This window comes from Nothobranchius furzeri, chromosome 5 (assembly GCF_043380555.1).
Source record: "Nothobranchius furzeri strain GRZ-AD chromosome 5, NfurGRZ-RIMD1, whole genome shotgun sequence".
Classification (NCBI taxonomy): Eukaryota; Metazoa; Chordata; class Actinopteri; order Cyprinodontiformes; family Nothobranchiidae; genus Nothobranchius; species Nothobranchius furzeri.
The window spans coordinates 54022048-54041663 of record NC_091745.1 but is presented as its reverse complement, the minus strand read 5'-3'; the positions used below and the strand labels follow the sequence as shown (position 1 = coordinate 54041663).

Genomic DNA, 19616 nt, shown 5'->3' with positions numbered 1-19616 from the left:
GCCTCTTGAGAAAATAATTGTGAATTAAATCACAATTGCAATATTGAAGAAAAAATGTATCAATCAGATTACTTTCAACAATTATTCAGCCCTAGTCAATAATATGTCAATAGCACATAATGTCCCTGCTTGACACTCAGCATTAAGGGGTTGGATTGGGGGGTTAAACCACCAAATGGTTCCCGAGCGCGGCTGTGTCTGCAGCTCACCGCTCCCCCAAGGGATGGGTCAAATGCGGAGAACAAATTTCGCACACACATCAGTGTGTGTGACAACTAATGGGACTTTAAGTAAGCTTTGTAAGAACATCTGCTGACAGCAGGGGTAAAAGAGGTCAAATGAGAAGCTGAACTCAGCCACTGGTCACTGACTTCAGCCAAAGAAAGTGCTGGTCAAAAGATGGGAAACAAGGACCAAGCCATGTCTCAGTGGGAAAAACATGAGGTTTTTACACAGCAAAAATGCAAAGCACACAAAACTACCTCAGTTTCTCCAAACAGATGACTGGGTGAGCCTTTCTTGACTAATTATTGGGAAGGCTTCCTTAATCATCAACAATAAAATTTAAAATAAAGTAAAAATCGGAGAAACAGATATTTGAGTGCTCTCTGTTGTGGTCTCCACCCGTCAAACTGTTAGTAGAGCCCAATCATCTGTACAATCCTACAAGTCTGCAATCAGAACAGAGGGTGGGAGCAAAGACATCAAAATAGGTGCTGTGCAAATTTTAACTGTGAATAAAATTTCCGATCTGCAACACACATGACCTGTTCCTCAACTTGACCTGTTCCTCAACTTGGAGAGTCCTCACGAGAACACACACTTCTCAAAACAACTTTTAAAATACCAGCAGGTTTCGCGAAATATCCCACCACCCAAAACTTTTGTTATTAAAGCTCCAATAGGTAATTTTGAAAACAAATTAGCTTAAAAAACTTGTTTCATACCTCATAACATTCTAAAAAAAGTGGTTATCTCGCTTTGGTCCGAAAACCTCTGCCTATAGGGAGCCTAAGTCACTTCCGCATCATGGGTCACCGGAAGAACGAAAAAATGAATGCAGCCAATGGGGCTAAAAACGCAGTTTTCTAATTCCGCTTGTTATGTGCCATGGATTTCACATATGATAACAGTCCGTGAATTTTTAAGACACATTTTGATACCAAAAATGAGCTTATTTTTGGTCAGGGGGAAACGTTATTTTAGTTTTTGTTTGAAAATAAGTCCAGGACTACAAATGTGCTTCACGAAAGTGACGTCATTGAACTTGACACGGAGAAAACTGAGGGAAAATGGCTGTAAGTTCAGCAAACTTCCCACAGGAGGAAAGAACCACCATAAATCTGGTCATTTGGTAAGTAGCAGTTAGGGATGGGTACCGTTGACATTTGAATCGATCCGGTGCTAATTCCCGGTACCTACGAATCGATACCGGTACTTAATGGTACCAATTTTCGATACTTTTGAGTGTTTATCATTTTAATTCTCTTTTATAATTAAATATATATTTTTCTCAATATATAACAATATTTGATAAATATCACGATAAATAACATTCAACTGTTTGTATTTTAACATCGTCCTTGTAGATTTATAAGCTGATAATTAAACTGAAGCAAGCATCTTTACTGTGAACTAAATTTACTGTGTATCTTCATTCCTTTTGCCGTCTTTTTTCATTTGATTTTTCCTACTGGGAAGTTAGAATTTCCGAGGAGAAAGCGAACGCACCATTAGTTGATAACAACGGTGGCAATGGAAGCTAACATATCAAGCTAACGTTATCTTTAACAGTTTATTTAACTGCTGGAGCAGATTAAAACGATGATGCCTCACACTTAGATCGTTGTTGCTGGTTTCATCTTCACCCAATCACCCGTCGCATTTAGTAAAGTGAAGCCAAACTTTAGAGCGCGTTCATGTCCTAGTCGGAAATTCGGAGTTCCGAGGAGAACGCGAACGCACCATTAGCGAAACGGAAGCTAACATATCAAGGTAACGTTATCTTAAACATTTTATTTACCTACCGGAGCAGATTAAGACGAGGATGTCTCACTTAGATCGTTGTCTGTCGCTGGTTTCATCATCACCCAGTTACCCATCACATTTAGTGAAGTGGACCCAAGCGTTAGCGTGCGTTCTTTCTACCCATGCTGCTCTGTTTACAACTGGCTCGCAGCGAGCGACGACATAACGCTCTTGCGCATGCGCAGCTGTCTTGGCAAGTTCTCGTTATGAAGGACGGGTACCGAAACGAGGCACCGCTTGAAACGACGTGAATTGGTGCTCGGTCGGTACTATGGAATTCGGTCGGTACCATAAAAAGTACCGAATTCGGTACCCATCCCTAGTGACTGGCATGGTTAAAACACCCATCACTACTTTTAAATTGCAGTACAACATATGTGTGATCCAGGGCGTAAGGCAAAGCGATTAGAAAATAGCGTTTTTAGCCCTGTTGACTTGCATTCATGTTTTCATTCTTCCGTGGACCCATGGTGTGGAAGTGACTTAGGCTTCCTATAACATGTTTCAACCAAAAGCAACCACTGGACCATCTTGTTGGTCTTGCCTAGGCCTGGGCGATAAATTGAATGAATTCATTTAAATTTTTTGTTGTGGGCGATGAAAAAAATAAATGTAAAAAGGGCAGCAGTAGCTCAACAGGTTGAGCGGGTTGTCCAGTAATCGGAAGGTTGCAGGTTCGATCCCGGCTCTGGACAGAGAATTCTGCTGTTGTGTCCTTGGGCAAGACACTTAACCCACCATGCCTGCTGGTGGTGGTCGGAGGGACCGGTGGTGCCTGTGCTCGGCAGCCTCGCCTCTGTCAGTGCGCCCCAGGGCAGCTGTCGCTACATCGTAGCTCATCACCATCAGTGTGTGAATGGATGATGATACACTGTAGTGTAAAGCGCTTTGGAGTCCTTACTCTGAGAGGTGCTATACAAGTGCGGGTCATTTTATTTATTTATGTATTTATTTTCATAAATCAAATTTTTATGTAACAGGCCCTTCAGAGCTTCCGCAGCATTAGTTTCACATAACTGCGACAGTGTCACAGCACGCACACCATGGCCACCGGTGAGAGTGGGAAGTTTGTTCCTAAGAAAGGAATTAAATCATCCGTTGTTTGGAACTGGCTTGGGTTTAGTGCGACGGACGTGGAGTGTGGCACTTTTATTACCACACCATACCAGTTTATTCATAAAGCACATTTAAAAATAGCATGGCAGCAAACCAAAGTGCTGTACAGGAGAGCAAAAGACTCAAACACAACAACAAAGACAGCATAGGAGTAAAATATAAAGCTAAAAACATATAACACACCTAAAAGCAAGGCATAATTACATTAAAAGTTAACTAACCATAAAACAAGTAAAAGCACTAAGATAAGAGATAAAAGAGAAACAAGTAAAAACTAACTGAGCAACGTTAGTGAGCTAAAAAATACAGAAGAATGTTACAAGCTGCCACTAACAGACAAGCGCCACACGTCCTGTGTTCAGTTATTCATTATTCAACGCAGAAATGAGGGTTACATTTGTCTTGCTTGTGATTAAATAAAAAACAAAATTGGCTTTAAGGTGCCTTCCATTTGTATTTATTGCTATTCATAATAATTGAGGGGAGAGAGAATTGGAAAAAAATCGTAAAAAAAAATATATATCAGGGGTGGACCGTTAAAGCGCCCGAGCGCCAATGGCGCTAAATTTTCTCGTCGGGCGGTAAATACTTGACGACTTACCGCCCGGGTGGCGCCTAAGCTTTATTTGTCATTTACACACCGGCTTTCGCCTACATCATGGCCCCGCCCTGTAGGAAGCTGCCGTTTTCGTTTCGCGCGCGTGAACCTGCGCGCCTCTAGCCACCTACTGCACTTGTACGATTCGTGCACGTACTGCACGATTATTTATAGTCACGTGAACTATAAGTTCACTATTAAAGACGAAGTGGAACCACGCTAGAAACACAAAAGCACGCAGGAAGATCGCGCCACCAGGGATGGGATTTCTTGATGAAATCTCCGGCAAAACGCTTTAAAACTGGTGAGGAGAAGTGAGACAGTTCGAAACGGTATGAAGCAGAGAAGCGTGTGCGTAGGTGGAATGATTCTTGGCAGTTTAAAGAAGACGGGAGGCGCAGAGAATGGCCGTGTTCGAGTTGAGTAGCGCCTCGCCTGGAACACAGACGAGAGCAGACGGAAGCAGCAGGGGGAGTGGCTGAAAGACGGCGTTTCGCCGAGGACACACCGGCCGCGGAAGCGCCCGAAGCGAATCGCTCACGAAGTCCGGCCGCTGCTCGCCGCTCCTCAGTTCAGATCAGATGCGCCCCATTCGAGGCGCGCCTCGGCTCCGCTGTGGATTTTCTTTTAACTACCTGGTGTCCTCAATTTCCTCAGCTCTTTTCCTCTACGTGTGAGTGAGTGAGTGAGTGAGTGAGTGAGAGGAGAGAGAGGGAGAGGGAGAGGAGAGAGAGAGAGAGAGAGAGAGAGAGAGGGAGAGAGAGGGAGAGAGAGGGAGAGGAGAGAGAGAGAGAGGGAGAGAGGGAGAGAGGAGAGAGAGGGAGAGGAGAGAGAGGGAGAGAGAGAGGGAGAGAGAGGGAGAGAGGAGAGAGAGGGAGAGGAGAGAGAGAGAGAGACTATGGTGTGAACCAGTTGTTTCTGCCAGTTGACTCTCTTGGATTTTCCTGCATGTGTAGCTCGGGGGTGACGGTGGCTGAAGATATCACGTTAGCATTCACACTTGTTCAATTTTCAATTTTAATTCTGGTGCCTGTTACCAGCTGAAACACATCCTCACGTGCTTGTGGATATCATAATGTATATGAAGACATGACTGTAATAATAAGTAAAGGTGAGCAGCTGTAGCTTCAGTGTGCTCATAGGAAACGTGACAAAAGAAAACAAAACACATTTCTCTTTATGGCCTATATAGTTGTCATCATCAACATAACATGATTTACAGAATACATGTGAACAACTAACATTTCATGTTCTACCACCGGATGTTTGGATCAGAATATGAACCAATCAGATCTTAGATCAGGTGAGAGCCAGGTGTTTCCCGTCATCATCTAGGTTTTGCAGCCGAGGGAGAGCAACTGCAGCACCTTGCTCCAAAATCTGCGGCCGCCTTGATCTCACGAGGTTATCGTTGCCTACGTATGCATGACGTCAGAGCAAGTCGGCGTCAATTCGGACACAAATCTAACCGCATGCACTGCTCGCCGATCACCGCTGGTCTAACCTGCGCAGAACTGGCTCATCTCGAACACAGCCGATGGCTCGAGTACAGCAAAGCGGAGTTGGTGATGTACTGCGTTGTATGCCGGAAGTATGCGACGACAAAATCGTGTTTTGTTGAGGGAACAAACAAATTCAAACTTGAATACGTTATTATGTTTGTGAATGTGTACAAAATAAAGGTTTATTACATTTAAAACAGTTCAGTTGTTATTTTGACTCGTTTTGGCAGCTGACCAGCGGGGCCGGTAGATTCTTGGTGGGGCCGGTAAATATTCAGAGTTACCGGCCCGGCTGGCCGGTTGGTTTTGAAGTTAATGTCCACCCCTGTATATGGAGATTTTATTTTTAGGAAGTATCGCCCAACCCTAATCTTGCCAAACCACTGCACTTCCCTGGGTCCTCCATTCATTACCGACTGATCTATTTAGCAACAGAACACTGGTGTGAAAGTTTTGTCGCTCTAAATATCAGAGAAGGAGAAACAGCTGGCTGCTACCACTTCAACTTTAGGACAAACTATCAGTTCCAAAAAGAAAAACACCATTTGAAGACATGGACAACAAGATGTTTGGATGTAGAAAAAGGCAACTGGTGTTTAGCCCTGTCTTGTTTCGTTCTGCATCACAAGCTTCTGGTTCCGGCAGATCAGGAAAGATAGCCGAGGGGAGGTGCGTTTCGTGACCGCAAAAAGTTTACTCTAAATCAACTTTAGGAACCATTATTCTGATACAGCCCAGTTTTATAAATCCAAGTCAAACACAAGTAAATAAAGAACTATCAGCCTCTAAAAATGTACAAATAAAAGTACCTGAATATTTGATTACATTATTTAAGTAGAATAAACCAAAGTTATACAAAATGACCATGTGTCACTTTTGACGCATGGTGAATCACCAAACAAACAAAAGTAGTTATTGTTAAGCTGTAAACGTATTTTAGCTTTAGAGGTACTTCCAGGCATACACAGTAGTTTTTCGTTTCAGGATCTAAATTCACACTTGGTTTTTAGGTAGTAAGAAAATCTATATTTTAAAAAAATTGTACTTACTGTGGCTGATACAGAAAAAGCTCAATAATGTTGTCTCTGCCTTTAGGATGGTTGAAGAAGACAAAGAGAGACCAGTGAATGAGCCACGTCCGCTGCTGGAGAGACTGGAGAGGGGAGCTCACAGACTACACAGGACCAGTTATCCAGCCAAACAAAAAAAAGAGGAAAAACATGAAAAAGTTACACATTAAAAGCTTTTTTCAGTAATGTACAAAATAAAACTGAAATCTTGTGTGCTTGTCCTCTAAATGGCAATCAAATATCAACAACACCTCAGACTTAGATCCAAGTTCTTAAATAGTCAGATGAGTGCATGTGGTAAGAAATAAAATGCCACAGCAGAGCTGTACTGCAAGTGAAATGTCAATATGGGAGTCTATGTAAGGGAATCTAAATGTGGTATCAAATTCTGAGAAGTAGGGCATTTACGTTGTTATCAATAGTCTCTCTCAGGCGGGTGAGGTCCTCCATGGCAGCATCCCAGTTCTGCATCAGGATCTCAGAGGCCAGTTTGCCCCACAGGGAGTTCAGGGCATTTCTATCTGTAGATGGGACCTTTGGGACAGATGATATGGTGCACGTTACAGCCTGTTGAATCCCCTAAACATGCACGTGTTAATCTCCATAAACTGAACATCCTGAAAAACATTATTCAAAAATGCCGACATTCATACAATGAACTGTCATTCATAAGTGAAACTTGGGTATTTGGCATCAAGATTTCTCATTTTTAAACAGAACAAAAGAGAATTGGATGAGTCGACTGTAGAGATCGTCATAGCCCAGATAAAGCTGGCAGATAAAACAATAGCAATTTATATTCTGAAATAACGTTTCCTTTATAGACATATGAGAACAGGTTGATAAAAACCTTTCGTATAAAAAACAGGTGAAAAGCCAATGATAGTAAGTGTTGATCCGAGCTGAACCCTAACCCGACCAATTTATGTGGCTGAGATAAATCCATGCTAACAGCACAGTAGCAGTCAGAAGCACTAATAGCTAAAGTTTGTGCAGCAGTAGCCTCTTATTTCAGGTAACAGGTAGTATACGTATATTGCTAGAAAAATAGAAAAAAAAATGAGCACCCTGAAAGAAAAAGGAAAAAATGGAGGACACATTAAATGACCACCGTGCCGGCAGTATTACGCTGATTTGCAGACATTATGAAAGCAGCTTTAGTCATATTTTGACTTACCCCAACTTTCTACTGAATTTGGTCACAACCCCTCGCAAAGCAATGTCTGATTTCTCAGACTCATGAGAAATCAGTTTGAGAAATAGAAAAGAGAAACGTTCCAAGATGTGCACAACAACTTTACAACTAATTAGAGAAAAAAAAATATGTTAACTATTTTTAATATTATCAAAACTCAAGCAGAGGGACAGCAGAATTCTGCAACTCAACTCTTTGGGACATTTTAGAAACTCCCTTGTAAATCACAAAAAGACACATCCAGATGTAATGCAGGCTTTAGACTGATGCAACGGGTAAACCGATATAACAAATTAAACAATCTCAAGTTTAGCTCTTGTTAGAACATTTCTCCGTAGGTTTTTATTTGTTTTATGGATTCAATCTATTCTCAATTATTCTAAACAGTTATAATCACATCTGGAAAAAAACAATCAGTATAGTGATTAGAAAAGTCAAACAAGAACCACCAGCCCAGATTTCAACCAAGTTTCTTCAACTGATTTGCTTTTTTCTTTATTTGCTTCAACATTTTGGTGTCAAAATAATTTAGATGAATTTTATCACCACATTCAGTACATCTAAGAAATCCCATCATTAACACAAGATAATGAGACTGAAATATGCACTGATGCTGACAGGGCAGGTCTTTGAGAGGACAAAACAAACTCCCAAACATGTTGCAGGCTACTGTTTCTGATTTCCGGAACAGCCTAAAACAAACAAAAGACAACTCAGGTAATGAAACACAGGTTGAGAATGTCTCTGATCCTGAGCAGTGCAATCACTCTGCAGTGGACACTGGCCTACACCCATAGGGTTCATAGGAAACTCTGCACCACAGTGGTTCACAATAACACCAAACACCAGACGCAGTGACATGAGTCAAGCAGGAAGTCGGGGTGGGTGTCTGCTGAGCGTCCAGAGAAACCTAGAGCTGACCACCACACACCCCCGTTCACCATCGTACAGCAGCTGAAAAGTAGACCGTGAACCATGACAAATGTACGAATGAAGAAAACTCAAAAAAAAAAAAAAAAAGTGGGTTTCGGCTTCAGCCACACTAATTGGTATAATTATTCAGACATATCGTTTATTTTTGTTGTTTGTTTTTTACATGGCAAGGACAGGCCACAGAATGACCTCAGATTCCATGACATGATTGTATAGATATTTTTCATCTTATTTAAAGTGAGCTGTAAGAACAGTCACAAAAAGGACAGTATGTAACTCCAATAGGAGAAAATGGTCACGCTGCGGTGTAAAGGTCAGTGTCTCATCGGTAAAAAGTGTTTTGTTTTTTTTCCCGTTTTCTTTTCTCTCTTGGAAGTCCCTGCCTGCTACATTTGGCTGACCACCAGGTCCTTACGGCAGCTTTACACACGCACGCACGCGCGCGCGCACACACACACACACACGCACACGCACACACACACACAGAGTCATGCTTTCACCAGCAGCCACGCTAGAAAAGTTTCAATACCTGGGTTTTTCCAGCAGTTACCTTAAGTTTCCACTGGTTTGTGACACAGGCACATTTTCGCTGACTGACCAGCAACAATAAATTTACTGTGCTGGGCTTCAGCTGGGATACTCAATCTTTATTCTTAACATTCAATCCCTGCATTTAGTGATGATATGAATAAGTTGCTCTTTTCGGGTAAGGCCACACTGTAACAAGACCTGGGGCATGGATTTTGCAAGGCTGGCTTCCTTCATTTAATTGACTGGGTTTCCCACATTAAATGACTATGGAGCCTCACCTCTCCCATACCCAGGGAGGGAGGAAGAGAGACAAGGGGCTTGTGAGAATGGGAGGTCCACAAATGCACCTAAAAGAGGGGTAGGATTGGGGGGATTTGTACACAGACTCCAACTAATGAAATCCATTTCCACATTTTCTCCTCTTCTAGAAAGCCTCTTGCATTGTCAAGTGTAGGCAACAAATATCTAGTTACATGCTCCAATCTGGCTTGAACTTAAAGGTGAGGTGGACTGAGCACTATAAATATAATATTTATTATTGCAATCGTATATTCTGAGTTTTTCATGCAGCCTGAACATGAAAATAGTCTCCAACACCTAACTCCTGCATTGGCTTCTCACAGAAAATAGACAGTGAAACTCTAGGATTTGAAAATCCTCACATATCTACATCACACTGAATTAGCATTCATAGACTCACTGATCGACTCATGAGGAGGAAGGGTGTTGTTTTAACAGCAGCTGACCTTTCGGCTGGTTTAAGGGCCGTGATATACTTATGTTTATTTATTTGACACTTTTATCCAAAGCGACGTGCAATTTTTAACCTATAGGGCATGTTGTGATCTGTAGGGGAAATCGGAGTACCCGGAGGAAATAATGCATGAGGCGAACATGCAACTCCACGCAGAAAGACAGCAGCTGAGTTTCGAACCTGCAACCTTCTGGCTGCAAGGCAACAGTGCTAACAATTGCGCCACCACGCAACCACCTATACTTGCTGTTTAACGACGCAAACGTGTGTGTAAAATGGCTGCTATGCATTACTTACATATCAATTTGAAGCTATGCATTACTTACATATCAATTTGAAGCTCTGCATGTCCCCCCCCCCCCCCCCCCCACACACACACACACACACACACAATTAAGGTGACGTGTCCGAATGCTGCAATAAACGAGTAACCAGTAGGTGGAGTTGACAAAATTAGTGAGACATACACACCATGGTGACTCAGTCTCTGGTTTAGAGGTTTATGGTTTTGCTTTATTGACGCCATGTTTGCTTTGGTTGTTCCCACAAACCTGACTCTCAGGTCTGAGTTCTCTTGTGTGGGAACACTCCAGTGCCACATGCAATGTAGTGCCATGTAGCAGTAAGTATGTCAACAGAGATACAGCCTGCTGCCTGCGCCAACGCAAGGTTAAACAGCAAGTATATCACGGCCCTTAGCTAACCGTTAGCGTTAGCAATTTCAACACATGGCAGATGCTCTGCCTGGCTTGTATTTGTGGAGATCAGTGTTGGGAGTAACGCCGTTTAAGTATAACGGCGTTTCTAACGGCGTTCTTTTATAGGTAACGGAATAATCTAATTACTTTTCCCGCCGTTGCAATGCCGTTACCTTTACTGGGGACGGAACGTTGTGCGTTACTATGTGCTTGTCGAACGTTGAGCAGCAGCGTTAGGCTTTCTGACCGCCACACTTCAGCTGCAGCCAGGGCGAGAGAGGTGTCGGTAACGCACTTACAAACACGATGATGATAGGCCGGGTGGGCGGAGACCTTCACGGTCTCAGTCACTGCATTCTGTAGACACAACGGGAATAACTCAGTTTAAAATAACCGTGTTAATAAAAAATATGTCTTTCTGTAACGAGCAAACTAATTAATTACGTCTTCTTTTATCAAAATGTCGTTCCTGTTACTGATAAGAAAATGCGTGCGTTAAGCAGCGCGGTGTGTTGAAGCTGTCATCAGCTGATCAGGAGCTAAAGAGGTAGATGTTTTCATCCAAGAGCATCACGGCCCGTGAAGAATGAGGAAGACGTGATGAATATCTACGGCTGCAGACCCCCCGCAGATTCGCTGCTGCAGGTGTGGATCTGCAGCCGTGCCCTTAGCATGACAGCGGGACATTCCGAAGGTCCGCTCACCTGTTCACCACTCAGACGTCCTGATCTTCTGCCTTCCTAGATCATCCAGCTGTAACCTGTTCCTGATCATGTCTTTAGTCCCGCTGTAACACTGATGCATCAGTCTCAAACGTCATGGAGCTCAGGTGTTATTAGAACTACCTGTGTGTGTTTACCACCCAGCTTCAGCTCTTCTGTGATTGGGTCTGACCCAAGTTAGTAAATGTAAGTCCTCCATCAGATTTGTGCCTCTTCTAGTGTCATTTTAAAGGATATTTATTTATTTATTTAACCGTTACTAGATTACCAGCAACAGAAATGCTGCTAAAAACACACAATTATGTGAAGCTGGAAAAATTAGAATGCTGTGCAAAATTACATTTATTTCTGTAATTTAACTAGACTGAGAGACCATTTAAAGGCTCGGGAACCTTTACAGGTGTTTCTATTTGCAATTTTAAATTTTAGCTGATTGGGGTCTTGTTAAATATCACACAGTGACCTTTTAATAGTCTAGATTAGTGTAATGTTCCTATAAGTAGTTCCTCCTGTTAAGTGTTTATTTGTTTAAATTATTCAGGTTTATATGTTCAGTCATTAGTCATTTATATTTTACTATTGTAGTAATTCCTGCATGCTTTAATGAAAAAAGTAACTAAGTAGTTACTTTTGTTGGTAATTAGTTACTTTTATGATCTTGTAACTCAGTTAGTAACTGAGTTACTTTTTTGACAAAGTAATCAGTAACTATAACTAATTACTTTTTTAAAGTAACGTTCCCAACACTGGTGGAGATAAAACATCCACATTGCAAGTCAGTGATAGAGTCATGTTGCTGTTATCCAATCCGGCGTGAGACGCCCAAATATCAAGCAATAAGACTCCAAGACCTGTCATCTGAAGCTCATCTGTTACGTGGGCAACTTTTAGGTCGGAGATATTGAAGCAACCTCTCAAGACCGACAGACAATTCTGCTAGAGACCACTGCAAATGTATTAAACAAGTCAATCACTTCATTGATATCTAATGATATCTATCGATCTAATGATCTGTCGGGGTAAAATAAAAGTCTATGCTGGACTTTGAACAACTGAACTCAATTAGAGAAACTTAAGCTTTTTTTTAAAATAAGATGGAAAGCCAAAAACAACTGTTGTCTTAAGACATAACAGAAATATTTTTTTCTACAGATGTCCAGATCCAATCACATGATCAAAAATCGGTCCTGATCATGTGGTTTCAGACTTGATCGGAATCTGACGTTAAGTCAAGTCCTGATCTGGACTCGGATACAGGGTTCGAATTATGGGGGAGCTAAGGGGAACCCGGTTCTCCTGAAAGAGTGAGAGGCTCCCTTAGAAGCCCTCAGCTTATTGAGAGACTGCAATGCTGTCATGCTGCACCAAGTTCCTTTAGCTGATCCATCATTCATCTGAGAGTCCAAAGAGGAAGAGCCACAAATGCAAGTAGCCAGGAAACACGTCTTTTCACATATAGGAAGGAGGAGTGTACACAATCATAAAAAAATAATAATACACTAAACTTTTATACACTGCTCAAAAAGATAAAGGGACAACTTAAACAAGCCAACGTAACTCTAAGTCTGTGAAACCAAACTATCCACTTAGGAAGCGACACTGATTAAAAATCAATTCATCATTTTGATGTGCAAATGGAATAGACAACAAGTGGAAATTATATAGACAAATAGCAAATCATCTCCAATAAAGGAGTGGTTCTGCAGGTGGTGACTACAGACCACCTCTCAGTTTCTATCATTTCTGGAAGATGTTTTGGTCACTTTGAATGCTGGCAGTGCTTTCACTCTTGTAATAGCATGAGATGGGAGTCTACAACCCACACAAGTGGTTCAGGTACTGCCATTCAACTGGGATGGAACATCAATGTGAGCTGTAGAAAGGTTTGCTGTGTCTGTCAGCATTGTGTCCAGAGCATAAAGGCGCTACCAGAGAACAGGCCAGTACATCAGGTGACATGGAGGAGGCCATAAGAGGGCATCAACCCAGCAACACGACCACTACTCTGCCTTTGTGCAAGAAAGAATAGCAGAAGCATTGTCAGAGCCCTGCAAAATGACCTCCAGCGGACCACAAATGTGTATACAGGTCCTTCTCAAAAAATTAGCAGGTTGTGATAAAGTTCATTATTGTCTGTAATGTACTGATAAACATTAGACTTTCATTTATATTAGATTCATTACACATAACTTAAGTAGTTCAAGCCTTTTATTGTTTCTAATATTGATGAATTTGGCATACAGCTCATGAAAACCCAAAATTCCTATCTCAAAAACTTAGCATATTCCATCCGACCAATAAAAGAAAAGTGTTTTAATACAAAAAGAGTCAACTTTCAAATAATTATGTTCAGTTATGCACTCAATACTTGGTTGGGAATCCTTTTGCAGAAATTACTGCTTCAATGCGACGTGGCATGGAGGCAATCAGCCTGTGGCACTGCTGAGGTGTTATGGAGGCCCAGGATGCTTCGACAGCGACCTTAAGCTCATCCAGAGTGTTGGGTCTTGCGTCTCTCAACTTTTTCTTCACAATATACCACAGATTCTCTATGGGGTTCAGGTCAGGAGAGTTGGCAGGCCAATTGAGCACAGTAATACCATGGTCAGTAAACCATTTACCAGTGGTTTTGGCACTGTGAGCGGGTGCCAGGTCGTGGTGAAAAATTAAATCTTCATCTCCATAAAGCTTTTCAGCAGACGGAAGCATGAAGTGATCCAAAATCTCCTGATAGCTAGCTGCTTTGACCCTGCCCTTGATAAAACACAGTGGACCAACACCAGCAGCTGAAAGGGCATCCCAGACCATCACTGACTGTGGGTACTTGACACTGGACTTCAGGCATTTTGGCATTTCCCTCTGCCCAGTCTTCCTCCAGACTCTGGCACCTTTATTTCCGAATGACATGCAAAATTTGCTTTCATCCGAAAAAAGTATTTTGGACCACTGAGCAACAGTCCAGTGCTGCTTCTCTCTAGCCCAGGTCAGGCACTTCTGCCGCTGTTTCTGGTTCAAAAGTGGATTGACCTGGGGAATGCGGCACCTGTAGCCCATTTCCAGCGCACGCCTGTACACGGTGGCTCTGGATGTTTCTACTCCAGACTCAGTCCACTGCTTCCGCTGGTCCCCCAAGGTCTTACTTCAGTTGTGTGTATTGAATCTAATATACCGTATATGAAAGTCTAATGTTTATTAGTACATTACAGACAATAATGAACTTCATCACAATATGCTAAGTTTTTAGAAGGACCTGTATGTCTGCTCAAATGGTCAGAAACGATGAGGGCCTGACATTCACGGGTGGGGCTTGTGTTTATATCCCAACACCATGCAGGGCATTTGGCATTTGGTAGAGAACACCAAGATTGGCAAATTCGCCACTGGAGCCCTGTGCTCTTCATAGATGAAAGCAGGTTTTCACTGAGCACATGTGACAGACGTGACAGAGTCTGGAGATGCCGTGAAGAACGTTCTACTATCTGCAACATCCTCCAGCAAGACTGGTTTGGCAGTGGGTCAGTAATGGTGTGGAGTGGCATTTATTGAGGGCCATACAGTCCATGTGCTCGTCAGAGGTATCCTCACTGCCATTAGGTACCGAGATGAGATCTTCAGACACCTTGTGAGATCATATGCTGGTGCGGTTGGCATTGGGTTCTAATGCAAGGCAATGCTAGAGCTCATGTGAGTGTCAGCAGTTCTTGCAAGACAATGGCATTGATTATATGGACTGGCCTGCCCGTTTCCCAGACCAGAATCTAGTTGGGCACATCTGGGACATCATCACAAATCCGAACCTCCATGGGTTGATACTTGATCTCCATTGATATTTTTTTTTGTGATTTTGTTGTCAGCACATTCAGCTATGTAAAGAACAAAATATAATTCATTGAGATTAAGGATGTCTTATTTTTGGGTTCCCTTTATTTTTCTTAGCTGTGTATTTCCCTAATTTTACAACACTTCCTAAACACTCGATCAAACTAAATTATTTCAGATTCAGGAAAAGGGAAGTTTGAGTGTGATTACTAATAACAAAATTCAGTAGCAATGTGTCTTGATTACCAACACACACCTCTGCTCTCGCTTCATGGTAAGCAAGAAATGCCTTGCATAACTAAGCACAGAGGCTTAGAAGTCGTGACTGGGGACTCTCTGGCCACAGTTCAAAAATCAATAAGCTGTCTAGTGGAGCCCGCCCCACGAGAAGACTACAGACAGATTACGCAGCCTGCCACTGATCACTTGGCCCAATAAAACATCTCACTCAAGTCCTGCAACAGCAGTCTCTTAAAACAGAGGATGTGGCAGGAATAGAACCAGCAAGAACAAGAGCTTTTTACATTCAATTTATTCAAATCTGATTCTACTCTCCCATTCAAACATTTGCTTTTAAGAAATTAAAACAATCTCACAAAGAACCAACATGGGTCCGAAAATAAACGTTGAACCAAATAATTTTGTAGGAGTTTAAATAATTGGATATAAGGTATCTGGTAAAAGGACGGCATTAGTATAGTGCTTTTCTAAGTCACGGCTTACAGTACAATCATTCACCAACTTGGTCACACTGATGGTGATAACCTGCTAGGTAGCCACAGCTGCCGTGGGGCACTCTGACATCAATCCCTCAGATCACCACCAGCCGACAAGGAAGCCTGGGTTTGAACTAGCAACCCACTGACTACAGCCACCATCATATCCTTACCAAATCTTTCACAGTATATTAAATTCCAACTTGATAAAGATACTAAAGAATATTATCAACACTTTTTGATGGCAATACTCCCATCAGGTTTTAGTATCAGCTGATACTAGGGCTGAATGATGTACAAAAAGCATAGATTAAAAATAATCAATAACCATATTGATATCAATAATTATAGATATTTATTTAAAAAATGTAAACATAAATATTTTAAATGCAACCCTGGAGAGTTTATGTAATTACTTTATGATAAATCAAGTTGCTTGAGTTACCAAACTTGATTATAATCAATTCTCTGCAAACTTTTGACCATAGTGTTTTTGGGTCAGACTTGTAAAAACAAAAAAAAACTGCTGTGCTGGTAAACTACTGTAACCTTTGTACGGGACAATTTCCTCCACCGCTTCTTGCTTCAACGTCTTGCTGTCTGTTTTGGTTTGAGAGGATAGGCCTTGGTGATGGAGCGTCTGTGTTTTTGATTAGTTGGGAGTAAGTATTGGCTCTAGTATTAAACTACCTGTTGTGGATAGGAGTAGGCTCGGGTCACGTGGTGTCTATCGATTGTTATTTACCTGTTGCGCACCTGTGTGGGAAGGCTGCTATAATGAACAGGTGATATGGGAAGTCAACCTTTGCTGACCACTCAAATAATTTTTGCATGAATTATTAGCTCTACTTTGTGGATCTGTTCGTTTTTCTGGTTGTGTGATGCTTGTGAATGCTGATTGAAGGAAATATTTTCGAACAACCAATAAAGTCGCTTTTATCGAAACCTGGACTGGAATGCTCTGAGGGCGCGTCAACACATCCCCTAATTAGCTGCTCGGCGACCCAATGTTTACACTCGCCAACACTACCCCATAGACTAAAACAGAAAAAAGAAAGAAAACTTTTATTGATGTTTATATTTATCTATTTTTGTTCTATCTATTCGTTTGTCGTTTCTGTCATGCTGTATATATCTTTATTGAATTATTGTTCAGCCCTAACCGATGCGATTACATGGATTGACAATACATTATTTTAATGTAGTTTTGATTATTGCTACTGGTTACCTGATCTCATTAACTTTATTTACACATAACATGTTTTTACTTACATTTTCAAATGAGACAGCAAAAACACTTGCAGCACATCTACTGGGTTTCTTTCCGTCTTTTTAACTTCTAATCCTCCTACTCCCCACCTATGTTTTAGGACCGAGGAGCCTCTTGGATGAAAGGCAAAATGTATTCAATATATTCAGACAAGTCCAGTTTTCAATCAAAACTCTCAAGATGATCATGTCTAGGATGACTGACGCTGGTTTCACACTGCAGGCATCAGCGGAACGGAACAGCAGTGGAGCGGCTCATTTGCGAACTTCAAAGCGGTCCTTTTCACACCGGGAGAGTCTTGGCCGCGGCACGGCTTCCTCGCTGCGCCTCGCTGTACCCGCGAGATTCTAAAATCCCTCGAGACTTCTGACACCTTCCTCATCGAAAGATCACAACCCCCCGCGAGGAATCACACCGTTGCACTTCTCGAAAGAAACTGGTGGTAAACAAAGCCGTTCGGTCACATGTACTGACATAAGTTATATATAACATAGCAACGTTGCATTTTATTTTGAAAATAACCGGGGATTTTACAATGAAACCGTGTGGTTTCCTGTCTCGCACTATGTGAATTGCGGAAATTGATGCGTCCCAGAAGCGGCTCGCGAAAAAAATAGAACTCGATCCTATCTTTAGTGGTGCGGCGCGGCATGCTGCTTCTGGGACAAGCCTGGAAATTGCCGCATCGCGGCTGGTTTGAAACAGTCCATAGACTATAATTGCATTCTATTTGAAGCGGTGCTGCTTCGCTGCCGTTCCGTTCCGCTGATGCTTGCAGTGTGAAACCGGGGTGAGAATCTACATCATGCTGCTGCAGCACAAAGCATCAAAAATTCAATCCAGAGGGCAAATGAAAACACTTAAATGTAGCTGTAACACAATCTTTGTCAGATTTAAAACTTTACAGCCCTCAACAGGCTAAATAGTGCACAGTGTCAAATAAAAGTCTAAACGTTGTGTGTTGTAAGATTTGATAATATTGTTTATTGAATTTGCATAGCTAGGCTCCTAGTGAGAGAGCAGTGAGTGGACTCTGGTGTCTTCCACCATTGAGACAGGTTGCTCGTGGTCGTGTGTTTTGCTCATAGAGACGCATGTTGCTGAGTGTAGCTGCGAGTGACTGTTGCTGCAGCGGGTGTCTTTTTATGCTACGGGGCTTAAAATCTCACCTCACTCTGCTAAGAGTTTGTCTTTTAAAACTTGTATTAAATCTCTGGTGTTTTGACAAGTTTCTGTCACGCTGATTTTTTTCGTTGCAGGATTCACAGACGACACAAAAGTTTGGCAGGCACCTCTGTATAAGTTTTCGCTGCCGCAGGACAGCGCAGTGCAATGGTAGGGTGATGGGGAACACTACGCTGCACACAGGGTCTCTATTGGCTGAAAAGTATGAGCGAGAGGTGATCAGCTGGTAAGATCAGCTCTGAAAAGCATTGATCAGAATTTGCTGATCAAATAATTTTCACAGAAATCAGAAGATAATGATGGACATCCAATCAATCAAAACATCCGTAATTATTTATACTGAGGAACAAACAATTGAGAAGCACAAATATTTTAAATAAGCTGCATAAAAACCCTTTCACCCATGACAAGAGTCCAGAATAAAAAATGTATTACTACAAATTTGTTTTACTTTCGAATATCAGTGACTTTATAAAAACATCATTGAGTTAAATTGCTTAATTTTCTATTCCTAGAGTTAAAATCATAAATTTCTTGACTGCTTTGACATAAAATTGGCTATTTATTTTTTGTTTTGTCTAGAGCTGCAGCTCATCACCACTACCTCTTAACTAAGTCTAAGTCGAGACATTTTTAAACCCAGTCTGTGGCTGAATCAGAAAACTAGCCTTTCCCTGTACATTTCAGGCTGCGTGGGAGAGCAGATTCAGAAATATATAGTGATGATTTGTAAAGTTTTTACTACACAACCTGCTTTAAAGTTTAGACAGTGATTGATTTTTCCTTCGAGAAAAACAAGAACTCCCACTTATTTCATCCCATTTCCCTCATAAACCGCTGTGTCATTTCAGAAGAAGGTGAATGAAGATTAAATAAACAAAATGAAAGATAATTTGATGTTCCCAGAGATATGGCAGACATTCAATGGCGGAAAACAAAAACATGGAAACAAGTTCACACACAATTTTCAAAAACATATGAATAAACCAGTAAAACCTGACTACATCATCCCAATACACTCTAATGGAGTTTAGTTAAAGCTATAGTCAATCAAACTGAACACTGGTGATCCAGGCATTGTTAACTTACCAGTCTGAGCTTTTTCTGACCAGCATTTACAGTTTAACATTTTTGATTCAATACATTCTGGATCCACATTAATATTTGTTTTTACCATATCTTGTATAATTCAAATACAGCCTCTTTCAATTAAACCTTTATTTATAATGTGTCCCTGTAAATATTATACTGCAGGTGGAAATTATAAGTGGAGGGTGCAGCAAGTATGAACTAGTGGATTTTACTCAATTATGATTATGTTAAATGTCTGTCACATGAGATAAAAGCTTACCAGGACACGGAAGAAGTAGAGGTACTCAGCAGCACCAGAGTAATTCCCACACTCATACTGGAACTTGGCATATCGGTACAGAGTATCCAAGTACTCCTGACGGAACTTCAGAAGAAACACAACACGAC

At 41.6% G+C, this 19616-nt stretch overlaps 1 protein-coding gene across 1 annotated transcript in view; it reads right to left on the bottom strand.

Annotated features, from left to right (window-relative positions):
- The window catches only part of eif3ea (eukaryotic translation initiation factor 3, subunit E, a), a 58232-nt gene that overhangs the window by 32725 nt on the left and 5891 nt on the right, over nucleotides 1-19616 (bottom strand). The window contains exons 5-7 of the mRNA XM_015949392.3: nucleotides 19489-19593; nucleotides 6723-6848; nucleotides 6294-6418 (exon numbers count right to left, since the gene is read on the bottom strand). Coding sequence (XP_015804878.1) covers nucleotides 6294-6418; nucleotides 6723-6848; nucleotides 19489-19593 — 356 coding nt within the window. The remainder of the gene's footprint in view (nucleotides 1-6293; nucleotides 6419-6722; nucleotides 6849-19488; nucleotides 19594-19616) is intronic.